Source organism: Pungitius pungitius, chromosome 9, assembly GCF_949316345.1.
Source record: "Pungitius pungitius chromosome 9, fPunPun2.1, whole genome shotgun sequence".
NCBI classification, from domain to species: Eukaryota; Metazoa; Chordata; class Actinopteri; order Perciformes; family Gasterosteidae; genus Pungitius; species Pungitius pungitius.
In genome coordinates this window covers 4,815,812-4,839,307 of record NC_084908.1, presented here as the reverse complement: position 1 = coordinate 4,839,307, position 23,496 = coordinate 4,815,812, and the positions used below count along the sequence as shown (strand labels likewise).

At 48.6% G+C, this 23,496-nt stretch overlaps 1 protein-coding gene across 1 annotated transcript in view; it reads right to left on the bottom strand.

Moving 5' to 3' along the window:
• Positions 1-20,878, bottom strand: part of pcdh7a (protocadherin 7a) — a 35,848-nt gene extending 14,970 nt beyond the window's left edge. The window contains exons 1-3 of the mRNA XM_037472230.2: positions 18,370-20,878; positions 15,605-16,781; positions 9,616-10,398 (exon numbers count right to left, since the gene is read on the bottom strand). Coding sequence (XP_037328127.2) covers positions 9,616-10,398; positions 15,605-16,781; positions 18,370-19,793 — 3,384 coding nt within the window. The 5' untranslated portion in view covers positions 19,794-20,878. The remainder of the gene's footprint in view (positions 1-9,615; positions 10,399-15,604; positions 16,782-18,369) is intronic.
• Positions 20,879-23,496: the final 2,618 nt, after the last annotated feature.

Genomic DNA, 23,496 nt, shown 5'->3' with positions numbered 1-23,496 from the left:
TCTCCAAAGCTGCAGTGAAGGAGTTTAGTAAAGCAGTCGAAAACAGGTTTTCTGCTAACTAGAAGTCTGGGTATACACCGCTGGAATTGGTCCTCATGAGTCATGGCTCCTGCCAGGGCGTTAATACGTGCGTGCAGCGGCTCGGTGGGGGACCTGGCGACGGCAGTGATGCTTTGTTTTCGGGTCTGTATGTTTGGAAGCATACTGGGAATGAAGGGTAAGGATTTGGCCTTTCACATGCCAAGAGAAGGAGGTAAAAAAAAATGGCACCAAGTGGATGACGTTTAATTCCTCGCTTTATCCAACCCACGTTTCCAAAATGTAAATATATCCATTTCTACCTTTTGTGAATTTCGCTTTGGCGATATGAATAATGTAGGAGTAACTTTTGGTACTTTCCCAAAATATTTGCACAATGAGATTATTGATGGAACAGGCTTTCTAGTTCCTTAAGATTAGGAAATTGATTGAAACCAGACCAAGTTAATACGATATCCATATCAAAAACAATATCTAGTCACAAATAATCAATAGATTTATTGCCCAGCTGTAATTGGACAACTAAAAGATCATCAAATGTAGTTTCTCTTGAGCGATCAACTGATCAATCATTACTTTAGATAAACTCCTTCTTTTGTTTTACTTTCTTTCATCAGTGACATGATATTCTTGTTTTAAGCTTGGAGACCATTAGATAAATAACACAATACAGTGGGTTTCTGACGCTTGGATGAAGAAAAGATTAAGAAAACTCATTATTCCCTGAAAAATCAATCCAAAGCACGAGGCTCACAGGACACCAGGCCCTCCAAAGCAAATCAAATGTGCGTGTGCTCATGTCTCTGCAGCAGATCTCTGACTCATATTATACACGAAGCACCATATGAGTAGAGGATGAATTATCCAACCATTCATAATAATCACACCATGCGAGGGAAACACCGCTTTGTAAAAAGAAAATAACGCCAGCTTTTTTTTTCAAAAACGCTTTGTTTAGTCGATCATTTTGATAACCCTCGAAACAGACGGGATGGCAGAGCAGCGCACTTCACTTCTGCCTCTCGGAGAGAAACCGTGTGGGAGGGAGGGGTGGTAGAAATAAAGAAATTACCACGGAGAGCCTTTTGAGGTGAAATCGACAGCATAATTTTGACGGAAGGCTGCGCTGGATTTAAAAAAATAAAGAAAAGAAACGGAAAAGGGCCCCTCGTCAGCGGGGGCCGCTGCCTCATCTCACTGTGATCAAAGGCCGCTCCTTCTGAACAGCCGTGACAGCTTTCATGTTAACACGACACCGCGACCGAAGCTTTGGTCGCGCACTGAAGAAGCGGCCTGACCGCTCAGCGCCGCGCGCCTGACTCGATCCGCTCCTCTCATCTTACCGGGGACACTGTGTGTGACTCCCCATTAATTTGCAAGCACCCGCAACCCCCCCCCCCCCCCCCCCGATATCCTCCCCCCACGTGTGCGGGAGAGTGTACATGGATGTGTTTATCCTCCCGACCCGTCTCAGGTTTGGCGGCTCAGATGTGAGCGTCTCTTTCTATCCGGCCAATTAGAGGTTGCCATTTCATCCCCATGGAAAACCTTTTTGGGGGCTCTAATTGGCAAATAGATTTGCATGGCTTTGATTACATTTTCCATTTTTCCGTGCGCGTGTGCCTGCACGCGCGCCGCGCTTGGTGTTTACGCGTCTACTGAGAGACGTTGTTAGTGCCGGTTTGGTTTCCCACTTTTTCTCAAGTGCTGTTTGCCGCCCTCTTCATTATAGCCCTGTGTTTGTGAAACAGGAGAACGGAGCCTCGTCAATAATGCACGCGTGACTCTTGCGCGCGCGCGACCAACTGACCCGGCAACGAGCCGTTTTGTCGGTACTCTGCTGTGCAGCCACCGCGCCGCAGTTCAAGCGAAGAAGAAGAAGAAGAAACGACGCGCGATGGCTATCCGTCATGGCCGCAGGACTGCAGGTGTGTGAGCGCGTGGTAATCAAGTCGGCGCGTGTCAAGCGGGTCGAACTGTTTTAATGCCTCGGTCTCATGCTGCGTGTCGTATCTGCTCTGTCTGATATGAACAGGACTAAACAACACACACAAGTACACACACACACACACACACACACACACACACACGTACACGCGCATAACCAGCGAGGGGCCCACTCAGGTTTATATAACTCCTGCGATAGGCAGGTGGAAAAGCTCCCATTCTCTCACACACACTCACACTAAAATAGCCCAAAGAGTATATGAGCTTGCTTTACTCTCAGAGTGAGCCCCCCCCACCCCCCTCTGCTGCTAACCCTAGACCCAGATACTTATTTTCAATCATTTTCTGTCCATCTCCTTCTCCATTCTCTCCATCGCTTACCCTAGGCGATACCTAAGAACACATTCTCTTCTTGTATCTCCCCCAACCACCCCTCTCACATCTTCCTGCCTGGCTTTCATACCTACCCCCCCCCCCACATCCATTCCATAAATGTTCATTCCAAGCCACAGAATGGCTGACCAGGAATTATCTTTTCTCCTCTTCCACTCACTTTCATGTCTCTTCCTCTCCGCCCGTTGTCTCTTTCTCTATCTCCATCTTGATCTTCTGATTTATCTGTATTCCACCAACAATTCGGAAACAGATGGCTACACCACGCCCGGGGCAAAAACATTGGCTATGGACTACAGCGCTACCGGGACCAGTATTTCACACTCATGCAAGATCTAATAAGCTGATATCCGGCGAGGAATGGAATGTGCTCCGATTTGCCGGTGGCACAAATGCATAAACCATATTGCACAGTACAGATATTCACACCTAGGGCCTATTCCTTGGTAGCGTGCTTAATTTGATCCAATTGGGGAAAAAGAAAAAAAAATGAAACGCAAAAGATTAAAATGACTCTAACCACAAGACAAGCAGAATCTGGAGTACAATATAGATAGGGTTGATACTTAAGAGCCATTTGTAAAATTTGAAGAAATTTAGAGGTGTTACGAAAAAGAAGACGTTTGGAGCCATTCAATAAGCGCCTTGTGAAAAGATGGATCCAGATGGAGAGTGATGACAAGAGATGAAACCACTTAGGGAGAACAAAGGGATCAATCAGAGACAGACAGAGGAGGAGGATGTGTGTGTGCGGTGGGTGAGGGGGAGGGGGGAGGGGGGGGCAGACAGACATTGGGGATAGAGGTTTGGAAAGAGACACTTTTTTATTGGATGACTTACACAGCGATGGCGGGAGGAGCAGACAGTGCGGGCCATCGTCTGTGGAAGATTAAATCATTCAGAATGCTGCACTTTTCCTGTCATCTCACTTTTGGAAGTTCTGCACGATCCACTCTCTGCAGTTTGTACATTCGGCTCTGCGTGTGCTCTTGGGCTTAACATTTTGGAGTCTGAACATGACTTCCCTGCCTGCGTACTCAATTGCAAATTTGTGCATTCAGTTCCATGGCCGCGAGCTTTGTTTTTTACAACTTGTGAATTTGAAAAATAATAATAATGAGCAGGTGTCTGCCTGGGTGTTGGCAGATTCCTGACAGAGCGTTCACTTATTCACACACCGTGGGAGAAAACACACCTCGTCTCACGTAAAAACTTTATTCATACATGCAGCGATGCAAATTTTGTTGTCTTGACTTTCCCAATAAAGGGTTTGAAACATTTTTGCAGCCAATTGGTTTGTTGGCCCGGAGTCTGTCTGAGGTAAACTGATGGACAGCCTAAGATCCTGTGAGCTATTCTACTGTCAGAGAAATGGTCTGTATGTATGTATATATATATATATATATATATATATATATATATATATATATATGTGTATGTATATGTCTAGGGCTTTAATTGTGAAAGGTTAGACTGGAAAGACTGGATGTAGTCTGTATTCGTAAATGATGTTTATTTCGTAATGTATGAGTGAAATAGGCCACAGAGAGGAGGACCCGTGAGGGGGCGGGCTTGCTGCTATCAGAGACCCGTGCAGCATCTTTGATCACTCCTCCGCATTTTGAGTTGTCCTTTTGGCACAATATTGGTTGTTGTCTTTAATTGGCAGTACGATGGCTCAGAAAGATATTCCTTTCCGGAAAGAAAAAGACACTTTTTTTGCCAATTAGTATTTTTAATCCGTTTTTAAACTACACAGGATAAAAAATAAATGTGTTGCCGAAAATAAAAAATGGAATCTGTATGAAGCCTGAAATATATAAATGTAATAAATGGCAGACTCCGTGTTTCCAAACAGTCGGACCATCACGCCCCCCATAAGGTATATACGCATTGAGTAAACAGTTCTCATTGGGGGGTTGATGATACAGCCAGGTCTAAAGGCGCCTACTTTGCATCAGCCACACAACATTTTGGAGCTGGAAAGACAACTTGTGTAACTTTCTACCACACAACATTGAGCTCAAAGCCAGACAGACCTGAAAGTAGGAACCTTCAGAAGAGAGTTTAATAGTCAGTAAAAAAGGACATGCAGTTGTATAGCCCATTCATTCAATCATTGAAAGCACTTAAACACCGATGGGAGGGGCCACCTGCCCATCAGGACTATGTGACCATTCGTAGGTTCTTCACACACTGTTGGCACAGTGGCAATTTGCGGTGAAGTGTCCTTCCCAAGGAGACATCAGCATAGTGGAGCTCACAATCACCTCACGACGCATCAGTTAGATTACAAGTACCAAAAAAAAAAATCTGAATTATTTCATTAATCCGAGTCCAATTCTGTTCAACTCTAAATCCATTCGAGTCCTTTTTAACTCAACCTCGACTCAACACCACTTAATGCAGCCAAGACTCTTTTATGTGGGCGGATGAGACAAATCGCGGCGATACTAAGCTGTCTTGAATCCCTGTCCAGTGTGAGAACAGCAGCCTTTTGTTTTGCAATATTGGGTAAAATTGCTCAACCAGCACACAGCCATAAAGGTAATGCTGCAAGGCAGACGAGCCGAATGCAGAGCTGTTCTACACGAGCCGAGTCTTCAAGAAGCAAATAAAAGGAAGCATTGCAGCGAGGGGCTTGCTGTGTAGGTCTTTGTGTGTGTGTGTGTGTGTCAGGGAGTTTGGCATCAGAGAGTGTGTGAGCCTTTACAGATGTGTGTGTTTGATTCTAGAAGACGGCGTGCCCGGGCCTTTGCATGTGATGCGATCCAGAGGGAATGGAAGAAGGAGAAACTGATGTAAGAGCCGGAAAACTTTACTCCCCGCTCGTGTGTCATCATATTCTTATCGGAGCCCGCCTGCTCGCTGTGAAAAGTGTATATGCATAACGATCCGGGAAGGTGTGTAATCATGTGCTATTATGTACACGCGGCGTGTCTGGGGCGCGTGCGCCGGAATGACATTCCCTTGCATTCTTGCCATTTTTGGCGGAGAGAGCCGGAAACCCCCAAAAAGCTGAAGGGAGGAGTTGTTAACACGGCACCATTATCGGCCCAGCAGCCTGTCTCCGTTATCTCTGATGTGGTAAACACAAGAAAAGTGTTGGTGGGTGGCAAGGGGGTGGTGGGCGGGGGGGGGGGCGACTTCCAATCACATTTCCCAGCTTGGGTGACCTTGATGTGAGGGGAAACCATTTCTCTCTTTTCCTCGGTCTGACTCGCACAATCTCACAAGCTTTGTCTCTCTGTCTGTCCCTGGTGCTAACACACACACACTCACCCACTTAGAAACACACACACGTATTTGATTGAATGCGTTTGTTGAAGACGCTCTGCTGACTATCCATCCAAACCTGTACCTCAGCCCTGTTACGATCACCCAACATTGGACACCTAATGTCCGTCCAACTGAGGACATTTGAAGTCACTCCTGCATCGGCCCTTAAGTGATCTCGAGCCCTCGAACCCCTTGAGTGATTCGCTTTGCGGATCCTGAAGCAGAGACGTAGATATTCTAGCCTGCACCTCTTTGTAAACGCAGCGCATGGGTTCGGCGTGCACGTGACCCCGCCGAAGCAGAAAATCAATAACTACAGTGTAAGCGTCTGTTTCCACCCCCGAACACAAACACACATTTGTCTCCCTTGTCCCGCGATGTCCTCCGACTCCCCTCACCGCCTCTCCCTCTCTGGCTCGGGTTCCTTCTCTCACCTCATCCCCCCCCCCCCCATCCCCCTCCCTTCTGACTCCGGGTCAGTGTATCAGGTTTCGGTCTGACTCGCCGGGGCCATCCCCGGTTTGGTTACCTGGTGCCTCTCACCTCTCGCTTAACCTCACCTCATGACCCCCCCCACCAACTCATCCCCCCGCCCCCCTCCCACTCACCCCGGTAGCATATGGTCGACCTGAACTCGCGGTGGCTTTTAATAAATACATCAGGCTGCTGGTATCGCTGTGACAGGGGTCACAGGGCGATTACTTGTGTAACAGAGGCTTGGAAAGTGTGTGTGTGTGTGTGGGGAGGGGGGGGTTGCAGAACTGTGGGGGTTTCTGGTAGACGATACCTTCTACACTCTGCATGTTATCGCAGGAGCCGTGCGCGTGCGTGGATGCCGTGCTGAGTGTGGGTGGTGAGGTGTGGGGGGGGGGTTTCTAGTGCTACTCTGCGACAGACGTTCATCATATTTAATCCCGGAAGGATTTCGTTGAAATGAAAAGCTGCTTTTCAATTTTATAATCCAGTGGACCTAATCCCTCCACCGGCGCCCGTTCACACAGTCCAATTAGATGGACAGGTCCGGGACAGATGAGTCCCACTCGCCACAAAGTTATTTGCTGTGGCTCGTCCTTGCGTGTGTCAAAAACACAGCGGCGGGCCGACCTTCGCCAAGCGCTATAAATTTGTGAAATGCCCCAAAAAAAAACTGCGCTGTCAACCCACCTGTTTCCACTGCGGTCCTGGCCTCATTGATTAGAGATCGGATGTGTGTGTGTGTGTTTGTGTGTGTGTGTGTGTGAACGTTTGGTTGGACTCTGTCTTTGTTGCTCTATCCTAACACCCACCACACACACACACACACACACACACGCGCGCGCCGGGTCCAGGGAGAGAAAGTGCTTACTGCAGTAAAAGAAGAAGTCGCACTAGTGAAATAGCTGACTCGGCTCTATCTCCAGGGATGGGGGGGGGGGGAAAGACGCAAAGGTAGTGGAGGGGAGGTCTTTAGAAAGAAGGCCAGAGAGCGGCAGAGCAGGAACAGAGCTGTGACCTTTGTTGTGTGCGATGGAGGGCAGCGGCACGGTGGCACAGCGTGCGCTGTGTGCGGCCGGTTAGAGGGCATAGCGAGGCCACTTTTGCCATATTGACTGCAGTGCCATGTGACTGCTGTGATCATTAATGTGTCCTGATGCCAACGGGTATCCTGATGACCCACATCTCAGCAGTCCACTCTCTCTCTCTGGCTGCCACCCAAACTAGACCTCTCTCTCTCTCCCTCTCTCTCTCTCTCTCCCCCTCTTTCTCTCTCTGCATCTCCCCAAACAAATACTCCGTTACACTTTCTCCATCAGCAATGAGGTCTGTGGAACCTCCTTTCTGATACCTGCCAAAATATTTAAAGGTTTTAAATAACAATTGTGATGGTTTCAGACTTTTTGAGGGTTAGTATTTAGATGACATTTAAGAACTTTTTTTATATAAGGCACATTTTGTTATCTGGACTGCGACTACTGAAGGTATCATGTTGGCGATAGCATCAGAAAATATCCCCATAATCAAAATGCAACACACGCACACACACCAGCTGGCAGACCAAAAATAAGTGTGATGTGTTGATAAGTGTGACGCTTCTGCATTGTACTTAATAAATGCACTCATGCCATTATTCTATATTTAATTAAGTTTCCCCCCGAAAACCAAAACAGAAAGGAAAGAAGAATCTCAAACACGCCCCCTCTTTAACACGTTCTCATTCGTTCACATGGATATGGATGTTCTTCCCTCCCCTCTGTGAACAAATTTTGCTTTCAAATAAGAGAGATGAGCGAGCTGTTTTAATCATGTCCATCATGCCTCTTTAATGGAGTCCGTGGTTTTCATCACTTCTTTCTCATTTGTTTATTTCCTATAGCGCCCAGTTGTCTGATGATGTACTGACTAAAGATGAGCCGTTTTGGGGAGTTTCCACTAACCAAGGGAAGTAGCCAAGGGAGCTTCTTATTTGCTCTGTCTTCCTCCCCCCCAAAACTCCTATAATTCTCTCTTACTCCTGGTCGAATGCTATTCCAAGTTCTGTCGGCGTCCCAGTTCCTGCGTTTGGCACCTACACGCCGCCTATTACTCCTCGAGTCTATCTCTCACCCGCACTCACGTATAAAAAATGCCATGGTGAAATAAGCGGTGCCTGAAGCGAGGGTGACAGGCCCCCGCCGACGCAAACCTGCCCGCCAAATTGCTGGAGTTGACACATTTTGACACGTAAGTGAACGCGTGTGCCCAAAAGTCTGAGGCACACACACACACACACACACGCAGGTCTGAGTCCTGGGGTGGGGCGGCATACTCCACTGCAGCAGAAGAGTTAATTACCCCATACGATCAATAATTCATTAAGCCGTCAGGTTGTGTGTCTGCGCGCCTCCGTATGTGTGCTGCCATGTTTGGAGTGCGCGTAAGCATGAACGCCAAACTCTCCCAGTAAGCATTTTCTTTCCCTGGGAACGGCAGATTAAGCGGATTGACTCCGTAATGGATTAACCTCTCTGTGTGTGTGTGCATGTGTGTGTTGAGCAGGATCCGAGAGCCCCCGCGTATGAATTGATTAGCCGTAGAAGAAGCTCCTCTCCTTCCTCGTTTTAAGTGACGGCATCAGCACTTTTTTTGCACCATGGGGATGACGAATGTTGAGCTGTCCGTCAAGGAAACGAGCCGACGCCCCTCTAAGAAGGGTTAGCTGTCAGTCACGCATGGCTCTCGGGGGCCGCATGCCGTGGACCAGGGGGACCACTGCTGTGTCAGTGTGTCCAACATGATAGATGGTGTGTGTGTGGGGGCGTGGGCACAGGGGCGAGCAACAGTCTGCACGCGGTGTTCATTCGTCAGCAGGACATCGGCATTTAGCCGGAGCTTCTGTGGAGCAAACACCAAAGCCTGCTCATCCATTTTCGGTCCAACTAATACCGTTTGCAGAACAAACATATATGCTAAATGGAAGAAAGATAACAGCGTGACAAGGGAGGCAGGGACGCGAAATGACCAATTACCCCGCTGGAAGCAACTATCCGCCCACTCCCTCTGTGTCCTTACTCTAACTGAGATCCTCAGGGGTGTATACCGAGGGTAAGCACGTCCCGACGCACGCACGTCGCACACACAAACACACTGCGGGGGTGGACTCATGTCCCCTGCATTAGATCTCGCTCATCGGAGGGCTGGCGCTCGCCACGGAGCACACACATGCTCTGACAACGGGGGGCCGGCACGCCGCTCGCAGGCTCGGGACTCTGTGGCGACGAGATGGTGTTCCGACGCGATCGTATCGGGGGGCGGGGGGGGGGGGGGGGGGGGATGTGTGGGGAGGAACGGATGGAGCCAAGGAGGAGGAGGAGGAGGAGGAGGAGGAGGAAGTGGAAGTGTGAACAAAGGAACAGATTTTGGAGTTGGATCGGCATGAAGAGTCGCCGATCCATCTTAAAAATCACAAAGAACCCTTGGCTGGTACCGCTGAGCTCCTACCTGTTTGCTGTACTTGTTCCCAGTCTGGCAGCCATACTCCGAGCACTGGTCGGATCCCAGGGACATGGCGTCGGCGTTGCCGCTGCCCCCGCTGCTGCTGCTGCTGGAGCCGGCGCTCCCCACGCACCCGCCGCTGCCCACAAAGGTGTTGGAAGGCGGCAGGTCCTGGACCGCTTGGTGCTTCTTGCCCTCGGCCGGAGGGGAGTGGGGCTGCAGGTTGACCGCGGGGAGGGGGGAGCTGGATTTGTAGTGCCTGGCCAGATCCGGGCTGGATTGGTGCCTCTTGCCGCCGCCCATCCTCGGGCTGCCGGGGTCTCCGTCCATGGCGCAGTAGCGGGCGGCCAGGCGCTCGCTGGCGCTGCTCAGATCCTCCTCGTCGTCGTCGTTGCCGTGCCGACGCAGTCCGTTGACCGTCACAATTCCGCTGTAGAGGGACCGGTCCGCCTTGCCTCCTCCGGCAACCGCGCTGGTGCCGCCTCCGTTGCGCTTGTCCCGCCGGGGTTTGCGCCCGTGGTCTGACCCCCTGCCGCGGCTGGCCTGCGGCTGAGCCCCTGGGGGACTGAAGAAGTCCTCCTCCGGCTCCTTCTTACCGGCCTCGTAGCCATTCTTGCCCTGAGCGCCGCATTGCCGGGCGGTGACTACGAGCAGGATGACCAGGATGACCGCCGCGGCCCCCGCCAGGACGCCGATGGCGACGCTGAGGCGCTGTTTCCCTAGCGCACGCTCGCTGTCCGGGTCTCCTGCAATGTCCAGGGACAGCGGAGCCATGAGACTTCGGGCCACCTGGAGGGGAGGAGGGAGGGGTGGAGAGGAGAGGCCCAAGGGGGGAAGAAGAAGAAGAAGCAGAGTCAAGGAAAAGCAACAGAGACAACATTACTAAGAAAAAAAAAAGAAAAAGTCCAACTGTGACTGACTGTAAAAGATGACACAGTGGGTGCTGTGCCTCAGAGAGACATCAAACAGCATCTTCCACTTAATTAAACTCATCACTGCTTATTTTAGTGCGGGAGCCTCTCCATTATTCCCAGGCACAAAGAATGTCACTAAATATATAATTGCTCTTGCTTCCCAGTTGCAGCACTTCAAGTCGCGCCTGTAATTTCTCCGCTTGTGATCTCACATCATCTGCTCTGGTACACGGAATGCCTGGGATTACGCTGTTTAAAGCTGATTAAAAGAATAAAGGGAAACTTTAGGGTCGGGGACAGTTGGGAGAGGGAATAGAAAAAGTGGGAGAAACAGTCGATAAACGTGCAAATAAAGACAGCAGACGTGCTCTGATTATAGCCCCAGAACACAAACACATCTACTGTCTCGTCGTCCAACAATGGCCCTATTGTAAATGATAGCGTGGGCGCGGATTTACGGAGCATTTGCTATCGCAATTTATTTCGCGGCGGGAATGGGATGGATGGACGGATAGAATGTCACTGTGTGTGCTCCGTGGCATCACTCCCCCGGGGTTGTGTTCCCTGGTCCTGGGGTTCGTTAAGCCAGGCTATTCCACGATGGCCCACTCTGATCAATTTGTACTGCCCTCATAAAATATTTTGTCTGGGTTTGAGATGGAGGAGACAAATAATGGATTTCCATAATGAACACATGTGTATGGCTGGCCGCACACACACACACACACACACACACACACAAACCGCACACAAACAAATTCATGCTTGGAGATTGTACTCCAACCAAAACATAATTACAAGAACGGGGGTTATGTTGAAGCACAAACAGAGCAATTACTGGTTATGGAGACAATGAGGCTGTGGAGTTCTGGTCTGACGAGCCTTGCTGGGAATAAGGGGCAAGGTCATGAATCTGCATATGTCCAATCAATACATGGCAACTATGTTGGGGACAGTGATTATCTCGAGACGAGACAAACACAAGCAGGATGAAATGCATGCATGCCCCCACGCCGGCCCACGCCGTGCGTGCGTGTGTGTGAGCTGTCCATTAGAGAGACGACCTATTCTGCAGCCCTGACACCTCGTCTGCGAGCGCCGCGCGACATTTCCTTTGGCCCGTCAAGGCTGGAAATTATATACTCGTGTAATCCCTGGTGCCTTCAGAGCGCCGGGTAATAAAGCTCGCAGGAATGAGCGCGGGAGAGACGGGGAGCGGAGGTGAGTGGGAAGTTGCATTTCAGCCCCCCCCATGGTGGGCGATAACCGAGTAAAATAACCTTGAGTGTTACACCACAGAGCGCCGCTCACACATGTGCGGCGCGGGACTTGACTATTACATTATGTGAGACCTATTATTGGGCTTACTCGTACCGAGGCACATTAGTCACTCTCACTTTCATCCCCCACCAATAAGCGCAGAGATAAGAGTAGAGACGTGTCGTATTGAATTGTTTCGCCGCCACTTATCGTATTGCTTCTTTTTTTTCTTCTTCTCCCGAGCAACTTGTGATGCTCCTGTTCCATTATCCCGCTTCCACTGCAGAGGGCCTCTCCCCCCGCCAGGCTCCGCTCATCCTCCTCAGCCCCATTGTTCTTCCCTTGCCTGCAGTATTTTCTTTTTTTTCCCCCCCATTCTCATTCTGCCGGGCATCTCGCTGCCTCAGCGGGAGCAAAACACAGGGAAAATAGCGACGCAGTGCCGTATGCACTTAACCTATGCGAGAGGCGCGAGTCAAGGCACATGCTAAGTGCCAGCTATGTATAGCCTCGTCGACGTGCAGGTGCGTGTGCAGAGACTGTTAAAAGTGTTTGGTCGCCGCCTCATTGGTTTTCCCTGACGCACCCCTGGACTCGCGGCGGAACCCTCCGTTCTGCAGCATGGGCTTTGTTTCGGGCCGGGGCTCAACACCACCATCCGTCTATATACCTGTCCCTTGCACTCTCCAGGTACTCGGTCATGTGCGTTGTCACCGGCGACGAGGAGTTCTCCCCCCCGACCACACACTATTGACCCGGAGCAGCCTGGTGTTGGCTGTCGATCGATGTGTGACCGGGAGCCGTCGTTTCGGTAGTTCTTAACTATTATTGCTCTTCAAAGAAAGCTGTTCATACCTCCGAAACCAAAAAAAATGACTAAAAGAACTCTGAGATTAAACAGCGATTATAAGAATGGGAAAATGTCATCACTGAGAGCATTAATCAGATCTACAAGACGGCTTACTTCCGATGAACAAAGCACCTTAAATATTCCCAAATGACAGCCGTGCCTCGTATATCACAACTGCTTCCTCCAGCTTAGACTCTGCAGTATCACATTGTGGCTAATTACCCAACATGTGGTTCACCCAGTACCGTTTGGATGGAAAAAGACTTGAGTCATTTTCTGCCGCGGCGCTGCAGCAGTAGCAGACGTTCTACTCCCCTAATTACATCTGGCATCCATCCACCCCTCGGTTTGATTTCATTATGAGATGGAGGTGTTCTCTCTTCAATGACTTCTGCTGAATTACTCTGCCAAGTTCCTCCGTACAATCAAACTAAACTATGCATATTGTAATCAAAGGCGGCTTTTGTACTGGCCCGGACATTTTATACCCTATTGTTCCACTCAATAGCCTGTGCCGTTTAGGCCCGCTGCGGTTGATTCCGCCTGTCAACACTATTGTTCCTGCCGCTTACAAAGCGTTCCGGTCCAATTCTCACCAACTTGATTGTTTAATCTGTACTTCATTCTACTCTTACTGTACCAGTCAAACGTTTGCATACGTTTTCCCATTCAATTCAGTGAGAAAGTGTGTCCAAACCGGTACAACGTTACATCTATGTTCTACTTAAAATGCTAAAGCTTCTGTCTGTGCTCAGTTTGTTGTCTTTGTTTTTTAAAAAAGCATGTATATATCTATATATAGTGCCGTAAAACACAATGTATTTTTGGACGCCAACTTGTCTCTGTATGTGAGGTGAGTCAACACTCTCATGCTGTGATTACACGGGATGTTGTTTTCTTGCCAAAACACGAGATTTATCTGTAAGTGTCGTGGATCCCGAGAACCCAAGGGGCAGACAGAGCACGGCGTTATTGTAGTTGCTATAATACTGCAAAAAAGAGCTAGACAGTCACATCGGCGGATGGCTGATCATTCAGTTGGATGATTCACAGTTTTTCAATGCAATAGCGTTGTGTGGAAATCACATATTGAGAAATCTCAATAAGCGGCTTCATCGTTTCACTTAGGTCCATTCAAGGTATCGGTAGGCACTTTACAATGTGGTTATTTCATATTCAATATTCATTTTTGTAATCATCAAAAAACACGCCTTATTGTCATACATATTGAGATGTGAAATTACTTATATTGGGATCAAACATTTTACCAATAGGAACCTGCCCTTGTAACATCCTAGAAAATGAGAAATAAGTTTATGTTACTCAGTTGGAAATATCCAATCCCAGAGGGGCTCCTGTTTTTCCCCGAGTTGAAAAGCCCAGGGAGGCACCACAGAAATCCTAACATGCACAGCTTGCCGTGGCGGGGCCCTTTCTTCCAACATCTGCGGCTCTAAGGCGTGTCTTCCTCAGAGATCACCGTCTTGGGTTTAGACAGAGTGCGATGAAACACTTTTTTTTGTTTGAGCGTGTTGATACAAAAGGAGCCTATCAAGGTATTCAAGGATGCCGTGGTATTTCGGGTTGGCAACACGTTCTTCGCTTGACGCACTTTTGGGAAATTTCTGCTTGTTATCTCTTTTACTCTCAAATGTCTCGGCGCTGACTTTGGCTCACACTGTTTACGTCATGTTACATGCACAGACCTGACAGCTGAAGACCTTTTCCTTCGGAGAAAACGTGTTCTGAACAAAGTTTTGTGTGTGTGTGTGAAAACCACAGACGGCAGAGCAAACACAGTAACCACAAAGCCGCTGAGGCGATTTAATTACCAGTCAATAAAATGACTTTGGCCACGCCACAGACGCATGTTTTAGTAATTATTACCTGCCAGAAATGATAGCTTGGTTGAACATTTTTCAAAGCATAATGGGAAGCGCATTTGATTAATACAATGAGGGCAGAGAAGAGAGAAAGATTACCGGCAGCGTAACATACGCTAAATTTGAAACTGAATGGTATTTTTGGTTTCTGCAGTCTAGTCAATTACCTCCTCGACTCAGCGTGGATCTTTCATGCCAACGAGACGTTACTCCAGTATTTCACTTCATTCCCCCTGCAAACATAATTCATATAGTGCTTTTCTCTAAGTTTGTGTCCTTGTGCTGTTCTGCTCAGCGTGTCCCGCGTAACACAATAAAATCAATATTCAGGCCTGTTGTGAAGGGAAACTACCAAAGCAAAACTTCCATTTAAATGAACACACTTTAACCTATTCTCTATTAAAAGACCAAAACTGGGAGGGGGCCATCTCTTTGTCTACCTCTTTACCCAACTCATCCCAAATGATGAAAGAAGGACCACTCCCAAATAACACTTATTTTAACCACATGGTCATTATAAGAATGCATTCTGGACAAAGAACACTCAAACTACAAAGAAGCAGGAATTGCCAATGGCCCTCAAAAGAGCAATGGGCTTCTTTATCTGGGATAAATATAGATGCAATTATTTCGTCAGAAATGGGCAGAAAATTGCAACACCATGCAAACTGTGGAAATTGTACATTCGTCTCATTGTCAAAAAAATAAATCTTCTTACCGGTTTAGTTTACACAGCCACAATAGGTTGTCATTACCGCCCTCCTTCATTGTAATGCGTTATCAGAGTAGCCATTAGGTGAATTGATTTAAAGGATAATTATGAGTTATCATTACCATCTCTGGAACAATAGTGGTCCCTGCACACCAAAACAGCACAGTGCCTTTCCTTCATTCAAGTTACATGTGTTTCATTTTACTTCACTTGCTTTCACTAAAATAACATTTCACATTTCAAATGCTTTAAATGTATCTATTGCTTTGCTTTTAAGATATTTTAAAATGTTTTATGTAAAGTGACTTTGAGCATTTGGAAAAATGCTATATAAATTAAAGGTATTATTATTATTATTACTAAATAGAAAAGTTACCTGAGCATCCACAAGTGTGGCGTTGACCAAGCTCTCGTTGATGAAGACATGTACCAGGGCGATGGCACAGAGGGAAGGTGCCCCGCTGTCATTGACCCGGATCACCAGGCGATGCAGGCCTCTGTGGCGCCGCTCCAGGGTTTCAGCCAGAGTGATCACCCCATTGGTGTGGCCGATCTCAAACAGCTGGAAGGGATTCCCCCCCACTAGGGCATAGCGAAGGTCCGCATTGGGGCCGGTGTCTGAGTCTACGGCTGTCACGGTCCTGACGATGGTGCGGGCACTGCTGGCAGGCGGAAGCAGGGTGTAGGACTCATTGGCCGGGGATGTGACAGAGGGGGCGTTGTCGTTCTCGTCCGTCACGAAGAGCGAAACCGTGGCAGTGGAGGTTTTACGAGGCTCCCCTCCGTCCACAGCTCGGACGCGGAAGGTGTACGTTGAAAGCTTTTCCCGGTCAAACGACGCCGAAGAGAAGATAGTTCCTGTGTTGTTTTCAATGGAAAACACCTCTTCTTTCTTTTTCTCGCCATCTTCGCCATCCACTTTCTCACCGGCCTTCTTCGCATCGACCCCGTCCATCTCGACAAACAAACTGAGTTCGGCGTTCTCCCCTTCGTCGGCATCGGTCACGGTGACCATGCCGACCGGCCTGTTGGCGAGCAGGTTCTCTTTGACGTAGAATGTGAAGATTTCCTGAACAAACTTTGGCGCATTGTCGTTGCGGTCGGTCACCTGAACGACAACAGTGGTGGAGCCTTGCAGGGGAGGTGTGCCTTTGTCCTTGGCAATCACACGGAGTTCATACCTCTCTCTTAGCTCACGGTCCAAAACCCCCGTGGCACGGATATCTCCATTATCTGCATCTATGTAGAATGGCCCATTCCCTGCAGGGTCAAGGGAGTACGCAATCTCTGCATTCTTTCCACTGTCTGCGTCTGAGGCTACAACAGTGACTACCCTTTCACCAGGTGAGTTGTTCTCAGCAAAGTGGACCTCCACGACGCTCTGGGGAAAAGCCGGGGCATGGTCATTGATATCCACAACTCGCACCATAAGTGAGCTGTTGCTGGATAGGCTGGGGCTGCCAGAATCTACCGCCACAATGGTGACACTGTACTCTTTGGTGGCCTCGTAGTCTAGCAAGGCAGAAGTATGTAGGAAGTATTTTTTCTTATTCCTGTGAAAGTAATTCAAAAATAGATTTCATGAATGTGGTTGTTACCGTAGAAAGGAATAATACAGATATTGTTAATTAAAAATAGTAGCGCTGCTCCATTTCAGTGAATTAGCTAACTTCACCAAAGTCGCCAGTCACCAGTTGCAGCGTTATTTTAGTTTCACCCAAGGTGATTGTTTGATGACTTCCTTCTATTCTTCAACATAGTTAAGAAAAATCAACCTCACTCCAACAAATAAATGTTGCCCCCTTTCCATTGCATTACAATCCTATTGTGATTAACAAATGACAAAAATGAAAGAATGTCCCATGTATGTGAAGGCCTAAAAACTCCTTTTGTTGATTAACCAACCACCAAAGCCAGTGATGTGTAGATCCAAAGAAAAGCCACATCATTTCAGAATTGGAGAATCAGAGAATTACTGCATATATTGGCTTATAAAACTGCTGAAAACCTTAATTGATCCTGAAAGTGGTTGGCAATCCATTTTCTCTAAATCGACTAGTCAATAGATCTACTAATCCTTTAAGCTCTACAACGCTTTGGTCTTGAAACACACTTGATTTCAAGAAGTTTTCCTGAATGCCGCAGAGACACAACAATACTGGGGACACTGAGACGGTTTTCTTACTTTATTAAATCTACTATTTAATTTGTTGAAGGCCTATCATGATTAGTACTCTGACTTAGACGTTCTTTCGTCAAGGACAGCCCTAAAACTAATAAAGCAACCAGCCATATTGCACAGATGTCATAGCAGTGGCAGAGATATCCTAAGATGGTCTCTATTTCTCTCGCTCTCTCCATTCAATACCTCTATAAGATATCTTAACAATGGAATGAAGGGTGCTGACATTTACAACCTGCACTGCAGTAGTAACTTAAATAAAAAAGTCTATAACCCTTGACTTCAATTAAAAGTACTCTGTAGCATTAGTAAATGAGCTGAAATGAAATCTCAAAGCATCAACACTCTAATCTCATCGGAAAGAAATAGAAATTGTAATAATTCCTAATTCCTCCCGCAGCAGTAGTTGGTGATATTTGTAGCTACTGCTTGCTGAATGTGTAGTCGTCGTGGTTAGAAGACACATTGGATAAAAATAGTACTAACCTCTGGTAAAGAACCAAAAAACAAAATGTTTCCCCGTGAATGATGTCTGATGCGTATCTAATTATCATGGCCATTCTATCAATGAATGAGAACCAGTTTTTAATAAATGGGTCTCGGTATCTGCAATTAGGGTCCTTATCCAAATATTATTAGCTAATTATGTACAAAGTTGTTTCTGTGCCACCTCATGGTGCCTTTTACTGAGTTATTATTTCTTAATGATCACCTCATCATTGCATGGCAATTTGTGCTCCCTCAAGAAAAAGTGGTGCATCACCCTTACCCAAATGCCAAGAACTGATCATTAGATTGTGGTTTATTACTTCAGTATCAGAATCTGTTGTCTAAGTAATGTATAATCTCTCATATAATTCTTGAATTCAGAGTACATTCAGGATGTACTCATCAATAAGTGGCTAGATCTTTCCTTTTCCTTTAACATGCCATTAGTGGTTACCTTTGGTTTGGCTTACCTGTCAAAGGCTTCGTCTGCAGGTAGGGGCGGGAGTGCCGTTTCCCCAGCTGGCTTCAGGGTGAATGGGACGTCCCCTACAACTGTGCACGTCACGGCCCCATTCTCTCCCTGGTCTCGGTCTGACACCTGAACCAAAGCCACAGGGGTGTCCACCAGGACGTTCTCTGGCACCAACGCGGCTCCATCTCGAACTGGGATCCGTCCGATCTTTCGGATCTCCACGACGGGCACGTTGTCGTTCTCGTCCCGCACGGCCAAAATCACGGTGGTGCGGTCGGTGCGGGGCGGCTGACCACGGTCTCTGGCCGACACTGTGAACCTCAGTTGCGCCACGTCTTCCCTGTCAATCCTGTGGAGGACGCTCAGCCACCCGGTGGCCTCGTCCAGGCGCAGGAGTCGCCGTACAGATTCAGTGGCAGCTCCGAAGACGTACTCCACCTGCCCGTTGACTCCAATGTCGCGGTCTGAAGCTCTGACCTGGAGGACGGGCGTACCTGGAGGGGCATTTTCTGCCATTTCTGCCTCGTATGTGGACCTCTCAAACTGCGGGCTATTGTCGTTCACGTCTGTGATGGAAACGCGAAGCAGGGCTTGGGAGGAACGCGGCGGGTTCCCTCCATCTCGAACCCTGAGAACCAGCTCGTAGGAGTCTTTTTGCTCGCGATCCAATGTGCCTTTTACAATGAGCTGCGGTTGTTTCTCTCCATCTGGTATATCTGCAACTTGCAGTTCGAACACTGTGCTTCTGGGTCCTCCTCCGCTATCACCACTTCTACCCCTCCGGTCCACAAGTCCCTCCACTCTAGCGATGGGATTCCCTGGGGCCACTCGTCTTGTGGAACCTGACCCGGTCGCACCATCTTGAATCAGCTCGTAGCGGTCGATGCCATTCCGTCCAAAATCTCTGTCTGTTGCGGTGGGTAGCAGGTAAAGGGTTCCTATGGGGCGATTCTCCTCCACTGAGAGCTGGAGCACAGGTGAGGGGAAGGAAGGTGTGTTGTCATTGATGTCAGTTATGACCACGCGGCCCTCGAACAGGTCCACCCAGCTCTGCAGCGGGCCAATCACTGACACCTCGAAGTCCAAGAAGCACTCGTTCTCGTCAAATATCATCTGGCACTGCGGAAGTTTCTCCCGGTCGATGCGCCGCGGGCCTGTTGTCAGCTCACCTGTCACGTTGTCAATCTTAAAGAACTCGGAGCCACTCTCCAGGGCAAAGGTGACGTCCCCGCTGCCCGTGCCAGCAGTGAGGCCAAGGTCAACGGCCACGTTGCCGATCTTTACGTCGGGGGGACCCTCCTCCGCCACCCGGTACCGGAGGGCTGAGTCTGCGCCGGGCAGCTGAGTCAGCATCTGCAGCGCTAGGGCCACGAGGCTGAGAGCCTGCGCCGCGGAGGAGTGCACTGCGCCAAGCCTCTGCATGGCTCCCCCTGCTTGCGTGCGCTCTCTCTCCCTCCTCTCCTCTGTATTGGTGCCCTGTGGTCCGGCGCGGCTCGCAGCGTGGGTGTTGGATTTATCCCGACTCGTACCTTCTTCTCTATGGCTCTGTGAGGTCCGGGGGTACCGCTTGCTCGCTCTCACCGTACAGTTTTCACCCCGGCGGTGCGGGCTGCTTTTGCTTCTTTATTCTGCCCGTTCACACTGCAGTGCACCCCCACAACTTTTATAAGAATAAGGTCTTGCGGGGCTGTTCACGCCACAAAAAGCCCATCCCGCAGCGAGGAGGGGAAAAAAAAGGAGCCAACTAATTTACCAGCGTTTGATTAAATCCACTTCCCCCCTCCTTCCCCGGTAAACCGGAGAGATGTCCCGCTCTCTCGCGAGGACGGCGATCAGCTCATAATGCCAAGTTCTTTTAACAAAAAGTGTATTCCAGTCACACGTGGGACAGCCGCTTTCTCACAGTTAGAAACTGCAATGCAGCAGCACACAAAAGAAGAGCAGCGCACTGCCAAGCGCACAGGACGAAGATCAGTTGGGAGGAAAAAAGTGTTCGGGATGCTGCTGTCGGATCTCCTCTCACCTTCAGCAGCGAGCTGCTGCGTTTTCCTCCTCCTTCCTTTCTTCTTCTCCGCAGTGGAGCAACGTGCCAAGGCGGAGGATTCCTCCACGTAAGTTGTGAGGGAGACAGGAGTGCTTCTCGGGGGCCAGTTTCTCCTGATATTTCAGATGGTTTCCCTCATCAAACCAAAAACAACAACCGCGAGAGCCTCTCTAGGTTTGGGGCTAGAAAGCAGATTCCAACATCACCATCAGCGGCGTCAATCCAGCGTAAACCCGAGCAGCCCGTGTTCGGGTTAGATGTCTCCGTGACGGACCGAATGTAGTAGATGCGTCTTTTTCCAAGAGTCCCGCATTCTCTCTCTCTCTCTCTCTCCCTCTCTCTCTTCCTGTGCGTGTGTGTGTCTCTCTCTCTCTCCTCCACATGCGCCTCCTCCCCCCCTACTCTTCCCCCCCTCCTCTCACCTGCACTGCTTGGGACTGCTGCTGCCGATCTCCGCCGATGCTGCAGTCTCTCTCTCTCTCTCTCTCTCTCTCTCTCACTCTGCTACTGCAACATTTTTACCCCGTTCGCGTAACTCGATCGCTGAGCTGTAACGGGAGAGGCGGCAGAGGCAGTGTTGGGTTGCCGTTTGTGCATGCGTGCGTGTGTGTGTGTGCGTGTGAGTGTGTGTGTGTGTGTGTGTGTGTGTCGGTTTACCGGGGACAGACCTCGCCGCCCCTTGTCATATAGACATAATAAATGGCTCGATGTCCCGACTCCTGACAGCTCCTGGTGGGAAAATGTCTTTATTCATACAGTCATACAAAGGACAAAGGGAGACATGCGGGGGGGGGGGGGGGTCTTTAGTACAAGTCAGCTCAGTCATATTTCTGCTGGTGCAGCTCTTTTTCCGGGGCAAATGTGGAGGGCTTCATTCATTCCTTCCTGAAGGAGACAGAGATGGTCACTTATAGCCTACTTAATGGGGAAATTGCTACGACGTTCACGGCCTGCAGTGATTTATTCAATAATTATACACCAACTATATACGTATATACACATATATCATATATACCGGGTCGTGTTTTTGTGATTCTTAACTGACAGATTCCTCCACCTCGCGCACACACACACACACACACATGCACACACTCACACACGCGCGCACACAGAGCTGTGAGGACCGACCTGCTCGCCGAGGAGCGCATTGCAGCATCGGGTCTGCTGCTGTATTGAACACCGCACCGGGGCTTCCGCACCGGCACTCGGTTAGAACCGCCTCTGCATGTCTGATTTTCCCGAGTCAGTGAGACTCTGTGCCTGGCCAGAAAAGTAGGGAAAAGTAGACCCCCCCCCACCCCCCCCCCTCCATCGTAATGCTTTGTTGACCAAGTGAGGTCTGTGTTGCTATTATAGTAAACAGTTTATGGGTGACAGACAGTCAACAAAGACTGAGACAGCCCCCCCTCTCCATCTCTCTGTATATCTCCACCCTCTCGTTCTCTCGGACTTTTCTCCTCCCGGTTCTTCCGCACACTCCTCCTTTTCCATCTCTGCTCTTTCAGCTCCACCAAGAAGCACTTGAGTGTGTCTGTGTGCGCGTACTTGTGTTTGTCGATCGATGTGCTTTACATTCCAAAGGCATCAGCACGCGTCCGCTCCCAGCGCACCCACGCCCTCTGTCGTTCGCCCTAAACGCACTTTAACACACGTTTTTTTTTATTTTTTATTATTCCCCTCTGAATCAAGCGCAGGATTTTGCCACGTGTCGTGTGCGCAGATGTGCAGGTAAACTGCTGCCTGGTTTTGACTTAGTTTACGTTTAGTACAGTTGTCTCAAGAAAAAAAAACCTGAAGTAAAAATCATCTCCAAATAAATCTGCTGACCATGAGCGTGCCTTCATATCCAGGCCATTAAGACATAATTGAACATGAATCCTCTTTCAACTGCGGTTTGAAATTTGCATATTGAATGAAAAGTGAAATGCTGTGTGTGTGTGTGTGTGTGCGTGTGTGTGTGTGTGTGTGTATGTGTGTTTGTGTGTTTTCTGATTAAAGGCAGAATATTCTTGTTTGGAGAAACACAACCCAGTCTCCAAAAAAAGCGTGAAATGGCTACGTTGGTCCACCGTGATAAACGTAGTCATGTTACGTTTTCCCCCAAAATAACGTTACTATGTTACGTTTCTTTTGGCCCATTCATTTACATTGCTTTGCAAATAGGTCACGTGACTATCAAGTTTCCCGTTAGTGAAAAGAAAAACATGGCGGACGGTCAGCATAATCTCCGTGAAAAACACAATATTTTAAGAAAGCATCAGCATTTGTATGCATTTCGATGGCATTTCTAGCGAGAAGTATGCGTTATTCTTTCATAATCTTCTATCAGAGACTGTAGAAGACCTTCCGTTTATTCGTTTCTGCGAAGATTTGAGTGTCCCTTTGGGAAAGCGTGATTACGCAACGCCTTTAACGGCGCATTATTAAAAAAACACTTCCAGTGGGGGCGTTACCGTAAAGAAGCGTTCAGCCTTAAAGCCACTAATCGCCAAACAAAACAAACTCAAAGCACTCGAATCACATTATGACTTTTTAAACATAAATTCCGTTATTTTTATGAGTTTTCAATGAAAGAATGCATCATTTCCGGGGGTAGGCATGCCCGGGACATCCCGAATTATGGGCAATTTTGATTTGTCCAGCTTTTTGACAGCTCCAGTCCCGACTTCCAATCACAGCCTCCTAAATCAATGACGCGCCTAAAACTCTCGGTTCGAACATTACGTCTTGTTTACATGGGAAAGGGGGGCGGGGCTTCGCCCTCAGAGCGGAGCGTCATTTCTCGCTCCACACGTCTCCTCTTTTTACTGGCCAGGAAAACGGGCGATCTATCCCACGTGGGTCTGGCTCCATTCCATTGGCTCTGACGAATCCATAGAGAGGCGGGACTTATAATTTGCCCGGCAAACGGAGAGATTTGAGCTGCATTGCTTCCACTGTGCGTGAAGTGGCCGTGAGGCCTCCACTAAAGTCTCTCTCTATTTGTTCTGCTTTACTCAATAAAAGTAAAACCTTTACAGATATACTGTCCACACACTAGGCTAACATAATGGAGACTTCCAGGCTTCGTCCTTTATGTTT